At 41.2% G+C, this 8,480-nt stretch overlaps 1 protein-coding gene across 1 annotated transcript; it reads left to right on the top strand.

Annotated features, from left to right (window-relative positions):
- Positions 1 to 811: 811 nt before the first annotated feature.
- LOC139064208 (putative nuclease HARBI1) lies at positions 812 to 3,469 on the top strand. The gene is made up of 4 exons (XM_070547261.1): positions 812 to 835; positions 1,215 to 2,041; positions 2,128 to 2,334; positions 2,447 to 3,469. The coding sequence occupies exons 2-3, from the start codon at positions 1,448 to 1,450 to the stop codon at positions 2,329 to 2,331; spliced, it is 798 nt and encodes a 265-aa protein (XP_070403362.1). The 5' UTR covers positions 812 to 835; positions 1,215 to 1,447; the 3' UTR covers positions 2,332 to 2,334; positions 2,447 to 3,469.
- Positions 3,470 to 8,480: the final 5,011 nt, after the last annotated feature.

Below are 8,480 nucleotides of genomic sequence, written 5' to 3'. Positions count from 1 at the left end.
TTATTATGGTAGGTTGTCTCTGGCATTACAGGAAGTGTGGTTATTTGCCGTTTTAGTTGCTTGCTGTTATATGGAACTAGGATTGGGACAATATTCAGCGTAACTTGTACCAAGTTTTGTAACTTCGAACAGGTTTCATCACATGTAACTTTGGATTCGTAACTTGTAATTCTCAATTCGTACTTGTATTCTTGTTCTGTAACAGGAACATTGTATTTTGTACATGTATTTTTTATTTTGTAAAATCAAACATTCATTCAGAAACATGAAACTTTTGTTTTGTAACTAGCAGACTTCCAAATTGAAAAAATCAAAGTACAAGTTTCAAATCAAAACTCTCAAAACACACATTTCATTCTACAGGTACAAACCTCAAATCCTACAGTGTTATGGATCTTTTTGTCTCGATTCTAGAGTCAGTGGGAGGAACTTGGGTGGAACCAATGAGAGCACGAGTCTTGGCTACCAATCACGTTTCTCGAATTCCTGTCCAATCATTGGGAGAGGAGAGCAGAGTTGTAGAGACGACACTCTGAGGCTGTGTCCGAATCCAGAGGTAGGATGCTTGTGAGGCCGGGTCCTTGCTAGACTGCTAAAACCGGAAGTCAGCGGCTCTGAATTCGGACAGCACTAGCCTTGTTTTTATTCCCACCCCCAGGTCCAGATGCTTAGCTACCGTGACGGCGGCAAACAGGCTAACAAGCTAACAAGCTAGTCAGAGGTGAAAATGGATCCACAGCAGTATTCCCTTTTATTTTTGGTTTTTGAGGAGCTGCGACTGCTTAGTAAACGTCACCGGCCCTTGTATTAAAGGCTGAGAAGCAGCCATATCCAGGTAAAATTATTTTTTGTTTAGTGAACCAGCTTTCAGGCATTACATGTTATCTTTAGTGCTAGTTTCATTTATACTTTAAGCAACAGAAAGACATGTGGCTGAATATACACATTAGTATAGAGTAGACTAACATGCATATAGTTAATTTAACCTATATTCATCTAAAAAATTAATGGAATGACATTTTAGAAGTTTGTATTTGATCATAATGCTTGGTTCTGTGCATAAATTTCATAGTAAAAGTAGCATTACAATGTGTTTAATGTGTATTGTCCTTTTCAACTTATGCCTAATAATGCCTAGCTCTCTTCTAAAAATCTCAAGCATTTATACAGGTTTTTTAAAATTGTTTTATTGTTCTCTACTTTTCTTTTAACAGAACAGACCCCTGTACTGTAGGATAAACATGAGTGTGCCAGTCCTGGACCGTTTTTTTTTAACCAGGAAGCTCCCAGGCCAGATTTTCGTCTGAGCAGGGAGTCTTTTGTGGTGTTGCTAAATCTCCTGAACCAAGATCGGAGACATGGTTGGGGTGCCACAATCGAGACCCTGGTGTTTCTGTTCTGGTTGGCAAGTGGAACATCCTACAGGGTGGTCTCAAGAGTATTTGGGATGCCTCGCTCAACTGTCCACGACATCGTCCATCGAGTCACGGAGGATGTGGTCGCAATCCTCCACCAGGTCATTCACCTCCCCAAAACCCCAGAGGAGATGGAGGTTGTGTCTCGTGGGTTTGCTGGGCTGGCTCGCCACAGAGCTTTCATGAAAGCAGCAGGTGCGATCGACGGCTGTCACATTCGGATCAAGGCTCCGAGCGGTCCTGATGGTCAGTGCTACAGAAACAGGAAACTGTTCCCATCTATCATCCTGCAGGCAGTTTGTGACCATCAGGGCCGCTTTATCGACACCTATGTGGGCTGGCCTGGGTCGGTCCACGACTCCAGGGTCCTCCGGCACAGCCCACTGTACAGGCAGTCAGCCTATCCTCCTCCAGGGCACTTCATCCTCGCGGATGGAGGGTACCCATGCCTCCAACATCCACTCCCCCTCATCACCCCCTACAAACGGGTGGCTCAAGGTGTGGGAGCCCAGCGCTTCAACAGCCAGGGCACGCTGCATCATCGAGCGTGCCCTGGAATGATGAAGACCAGGTTCAGGACCATCTTCCTGAAAGCGCTGGAGGTCCACCACACCTTTGTACCTCATGTAAGTTAACACAAAGTGGAAATAAACTTTGGGTGTAATCTTTGTTTGGGAATGAAATATAAATTAAATTTTTATCTCTATTACAGGTCATCACAGCATGCACCATCCTGCACAACATCTGCCTCAGTGCTGGTGACATTGTGGTGCAGGACGATGAACTGGAGGATGATGCTCCAGAAGATGAGGGGGAGGCTGGTTTGGAGGCAGTCAGTGGTGACCTCTGGCGGGACCAACTTTCTGCTGAGGTGTCTGCTCTGGAGGAAGTACCACCAGATCACAATTACTGTTAACAGGCAAGTAATTTACGTAGGAATCTCTAGTTTAAACATCATTTAGTCCTGTTATCTGCTAGAGTTACAAGTATTATGCTCATGATCTCCTTTTTTGCATATATCTGAATGTTAGTGATGTGACAGCCGTCGATTGAGCCAGCCCAGCAAACCCTTTTGATGGACGATGCAGTGGACAGTGAGATGAGGCATCCAGACGCACCCTCTTCAGACCACTCTGTCTGATGTTCCACTTGCCAACCAGAAACGTTCAGCCACGGATCTCAGTTCCTGCACTCCATCCACCTCGATGATCCATGTTTAGTAGATTTAGCAACACCACCAAAGACTCCCTGCTTTCCAAGTTTACTGTATATATTTTACTTTTATCTTTACTGTTATTCCTTACAGTGTTCCCTTACCATTTATTTACAATGTTGTTACTTGTTAAAAACTGAATAATAAAACTGTTAATGATCAAAAAAGAGTTATCAATTAATAGAAATTTTATTACATTTAAACAAATAACAAAAACATTCAAACACATATATAGAACCTGAACCAGAAGAAACTAAAAGAAAAAAACCCCATTTCTCTGCCATCCTTTCCATCAATGCTAAAAATCTGTCCATCCTTCTTTCTCTCCTCCGCTTCCCTCTGTTGTCTCATGTCCTCCCTGATCAGGTCAAGGAGCTCATCAGCCCTTCTCCTTTTTCTCCCTGATGAGGAGTCCGGCTTCCTTCCACCACTCTCCCTGTCCTCTGTCTCACCCACTGCTGCACTTGGCCCTGGAGTGTCCTCGGGAATGGAAGCAATAAGGACAGGAGGCATAGTGGAAGGCCTCTGTCCCAACACCTCGTCCATGGGGACAAACCAGGGCCAGGTTTCAGCAGTGGGCTTTCCGCTGACTCCCTCTCCTGACCCTGGATACTTGCAGTCCTACAGACAAAGGGAATTAGAATTACAAGGGTTTATTGTCATTTAACAACAGAGAACACTGTGGGCATAATGAAATTACAGATGCTCCTTAAAGGTACTGGTTCTGGATGAGAATAGAGAGGAATAGAAGAACAAAGTCAGATTATAAATCATAGTTGATAAAACATGCAATAAACAATATTTTAATTTATCAACATGGGAGATGAAAATTGTGTTCTGTGTTTTTTCCGCCTAAAATGAAATTAAAAACATTAAATCAGTAATGTGGTTTCTTAAAAATTAACTTAAATAAACATTAAACTTAGTTTTCGTTATTCTTGGCGTTCGTTACATGATTACATAAGATGCAAGCTCTTTTACGGTGAGTTTTTTCCTTTTAGACTTTCAAGCAAGTTTATGGTGGGGTGTTAACCTTAAAACAAATGATGAGAAGCTTTATTCGCTAAATAAACACACACACACGGGAGTTATGACAGGACCACCATACAAGCTCGTTCTTGCTGATTTCTGCTTAAAATGTACTTATACAAACGAAAAATGTCTATAAACAGAACCGCTTTCAGCTTAGTTTTCTACCGCTATTTTCTTTTAAAAAGCCTGCTGGGATCAAGCTAGTTTACGGTGGGTTTTTTCCTATTAAACATTCAAGCTGGTTCGGTGGGGCATGTTTTAGCCTTAAATTACATGAAAAAAACAATTTGTGGTATTAGATCTTATATAAAAAACAAACCAAACGTGCCCAAACACGTATTGTATTTTTTTGACCCCTATTTTTTAACTAACTTACATTTTAAGCTGTACTGCTGTCCCGCTCCGTCCGCCATTGTTGCGAGTGTCGAGTCCAGCGGCCGGCGCGCAAAGCATGCTGGGATACCCTTGCTCCTGTGAGGATCCATCAGACCCATCCTCGAAATGTGGGTGGAGCGAGGACGCGAGAATGAGGATTCTTGGAATTCGGACAGTACTCGTCGCTGCGCTTTGACGTCATCAACCTCAAAATGCGCTCTCACAAGCATCCTACCCCTGGATTCGGACACAGCCTGAATGTCCGAATCCACAGGAAGGATGCTTATGAGTATGGGTCCTCGACGGTCTAGCAAGACCGGGTCCTTGAAGACCGCTAAAACCGGAACCCAGCGGCTCTGAATTCGGACAGTCTAGCCTTCACCTCTACGGTGGCCCGTAGGTCCCGTCACAGCCGTGGCGGCAGCTACACGCAAAGGAAAAATGCTAAAGCTAGCGAAAATGGAGCAGGAATATTAAGGAGCTGCAGCAGCTTCATGTCCATCAGCAGCGTTTGTTCACAACCGTTTTCAGGTAAAGTAACTTTGTTTATTCTAGAAGCTTTCAGGACTTACATGCTAACTTTAGATGGCTTCATGTATGTTTTACGCTACAGAATGAACTTGTTAAACATACACAACACATTACTACAGAGTATTATCATGTAGGTAATTAATATAAACCAAATGCATTATAAATGTTGAATGCAGCAGGATGTTTTCTAATGTAAATTGGACCGTAGAACTTATTTTGCATCAAATGAGGGTAAAACGTTTTAAAAAACAGGCTTTTTAATAAAATAGCATTGAACTGTTTTCAGTGTGCATTTGTTTATTCAACTTAAGCCTAATAATTAGATCTGTCTTAAAAATGTAAATTCTCTGTAGTTTTCCCTGCTGCTTTTCTTTAAACTGAACAGAACCAGTGTACTGCAGATTATATGTTTTGTTTTACAGTTTTCAATAAAAAAACTCTTTTTTAATCTGTTACAGTGTGCACTGTGCTGCACATCTGCCTCTGTGCTGGTGGAGTTGTGGGTCTGGAGGATGAGCCTGAGGAAGATGTGTGTGGAGGAGGTCAGTGGTGCTGTCCTGGAGGAGGTACCAGCAAACCACCACTACTGTTAACAGGCAAGTCATTCACAGAGACGTAACAGCCGTCGTCTGAGCCAGCCCAGCAGGCCCTGTAGATGGACGATGGAGTGGACAGTGAGAGGAAGCGTCCCAAAGCTCTCTCTGCAGACCGTCCTGTATGATGTTCCTCTGACCAGAAACTTTCAGCCACGGGTCTGCTCCAGCCCTCCATCCACGTCTGGATCCTCCTGCAGCAGATCCAGCTGCTCTGTTAAAGACTTCCTGCTCACTCAGTTTAAATAAATGATCCAGGAAGAGTCACTCAGGTTAATCCTGCTTTAACCGTACAAAACTGGTCCATACTGGTTCTGATCTGTAAACAAGTGTAACCTATTATAAATAATCTTGTCTCCTTACCATCTTTTCATTTTCTGTTCATGTAACATGTTCAAAAACATCAGTAATAATAAAATTGGTGATAAAATCAATGACCAGAAAGAGTTATCAGTTAGTATTTGTTTTAATAAACGTGTTCAAATATCAAACAGCTAAATAACATTAACATGATGACAGTAGAAGGCAGTATTGGGAGTAACGCCGTTTAAGTATAACGGCGTTTCTAACGGCGTTATTTTATAGGTAACGGAATAATCTAATTAATTACTTTTCCCGCTGTTGCAACGCCGTTACCGTTACTGGGGACTGAACGTTGTGCGTTACTATGTGCTTGTCGAACGTTGAGCAGCAGTGTGAGGCTTTCTGATCGCCACACTTCAGCTGCAGCAAGGGAGAGAGAGGTGTCGGTAACACACTTACAAACACGATGATGATTGGCCGGGTGGGCGGAGACCCTCACGGTCTCAGTCGCTGCATTCTGTAGACACAACGGGAATAACTCCGTTTAAAATAACCGCGTTAATAAAAAATATTTCTTTCTGTAACGAGCAAACTAATTAATTACGTCTTCTTTTATCAAAATGTCGTTCCTGTTACTGATAAGAAAATGCGTGCGTTAAGCAGCGCGGTGTGTTGAAGCTGTCATCAGCTGATCAGGAGCTAAAGAGTTAGATGTTTAAGAGCATCACGGCCCGTGAAGAACGAGGAAGACGTGATGTATAGTCTATGGCTGCAGCCGTGCCCTTAGCGTGACAGCGGAACGTCCCGAAGGTCCGCTCACCTGTCCACCACTCAGACGTCCTGATCTTCTACCTTCCTAGATCATCCAGCTGTAACCTGTTTCTGATCATGTCTTTTGTCCCGCTGTAACACCGATGCGTCAGTCTCAGACGTCATGGAGCTCAGGTGTTATTAGAACTACCTGTGTGTGTTTACCACCCAGCTTCAGCTCTTCTGTGGTTGGGTCTGACCCACGTTAGCAAATGTAAGTCCTCCATCAGGCTTGTGCCTCTTCTACTGTCATTTTAAAGGATTTTATTTATTTATATAACCGTTACTAGATTACCAGCAACAGAAATGCTACTAAAAACACAATTATGTGAAGCTGGAAAAATTAGAAGGCTGTGCAAAATTACATTTATTTCTGTAATTTAACTAGACTGAGAGACCATTTAAAGGCTCGGGAACCTTTACAGGTGTTTCTATTTGCAATTTTAGTTTTTAGCTGATTGGGGTCTTGTTAAATATCACACAGTAACCTTTTAATAGTCTAGATTAGTGTAATGTTCCTGTTAGTAGTTCCTCCTGTTAAGTGCTTATTTGTTTAAATTATTCAGGTTTATATAAAACATTTGGACATACATTTTATTATATTCAGTCATTAGTCATTTATATTTTACTATTGTAGTAATTCTTGCATTCTTTAATGAAAAAAGTAACTAAGTAGTTACTTTTGTTGGTAATTAGTTACTTTTATGATCTTGTAACTCAGTTAGTAACTGAGTTACTTTTTTGACAAAGTAATCAGTAACTATAACTAATTACTTTTTTAAAGTAACGTTCCCAACACTGGTAGAAGGCTTCTCTCCCAGGATGACAACCAGGTAAAGACTCTCCTGACCCTGGACACCTGCAGTCCTACAGAGAAAATCGGAGACCACAAGTGACAAAAAGGCAATAAACACATTTTTACATTTATCCACATGAGAAGATAAAAATTATATTCTTCACACAAAATTTTTACTTCATTATAACGTGTCAGCTGTGTAAATCCCTGATGTAAAACTACTTTTCACAGAAGAACTTCAGTGGTTGTGTGTGTAAACAGCTTCACTCTTCACCTCTAAAAACACTTCTTTGCTCTGTTGTCCTTAAAACAAATGGCATGTTTAATTCCTATTTACCTAATTAATTAATGTGAGGAGACAACGAAGAGGTTAGCTAACGCTTCACAATGCAACAAAATGATGACATTTCATCAACTTACTGGAGAACATCGTTCTGAAACACCGAAAATGAACTGCAGTCAATGCAGCAGCGGGGCTGTTTGGAACTATTCGAAACTACATGAACCACGTGACTCCACCATTCCATAGGAGCCTGTTGAGTGTCGTAACTCTCTACAGCTCTGACAAAACCCTGCCCTCCTCTCCCAATGATTGGACAGGAATTCGAGAAACGTGATTGGTAGCCAAGACTCGTGCTCTCATTGGTTCCACCCAAGTTCCTCCCACTGACGCTAGAATCAAGACAAAATGACTTGTAACACTGTAGGATTTTGGTTTGTACCTGTAGAATGAAATGTGTGTTTTGAGAGTTTTGATTTCAAACTTGTACCTTGATTTTTTTCAATTTGGAAGTCTGCTAGTTACAAAACAAAAGTTTCATGTTTCTGAATGAATGTTTGATGTTACAGAATAAAAAATACATGTACAAAATACAATGTTCCTGTTACAAAACAAGAATACAAGTACGAATTGAGAATTACAAGTTAAGAATCCAAAGTTACAAGTTACGAATCCAAAGTTACAAGTTACGAATCTAAAGTTACATGTGATGAAACATGTTCGAAGTTACAAAACTTGGTACAAGTTACGCTGAATATTGTCCCAAACCTAGTTCCATACTGTTATAGTTCTGAATGACTCATTACAGGAAGTAAAGCATCATGATACTCATTATTCACTTCACACATACATGTCACAGTAATATCGATTAATTGATAAAGTAGCTTGAGATATTTTTAGAGTCAACTATTGTTAGCATAGTTAGCACAATGTTAGACTTGAGTTTGTTTCACCTGATATTAGAGTAAAACAAGAGTGCCGTGGCTTTTTAGGGGTACAAGAAAGAACTTCTGGGTCGCTCCTGTTTACTGGCTTTTGTTATTTAAACAACTCTGGAGCTTTTCCCCTTCCGATTACAATTGCCTGCGCTGTTACATTAGCTTGCTGCAAATTTGTCAACCACACATACTCA

This window comes from Nothobranchius furzeri, chromosome 19 (assembly GCF_043380555.1).
Source record: "Nothobranchius furzeri strain GRZ-AD chromosome 19, NfurGRZ-RIMD1, whole genome shotgun sequence".
Classification (NCBI taxonomy): domain Eukaryota; kingdom Metazoa; phylum Chordata; class Actinopteri; order Cyprinodontiformes; family Nothobranchiidae; genus Nothobranchius; species Nothobranchius furzeri.
Note: the sequence above shows the minus strand (reverse complement) of the source record. Positions and strands in the feature narration are given on the sequence as shown.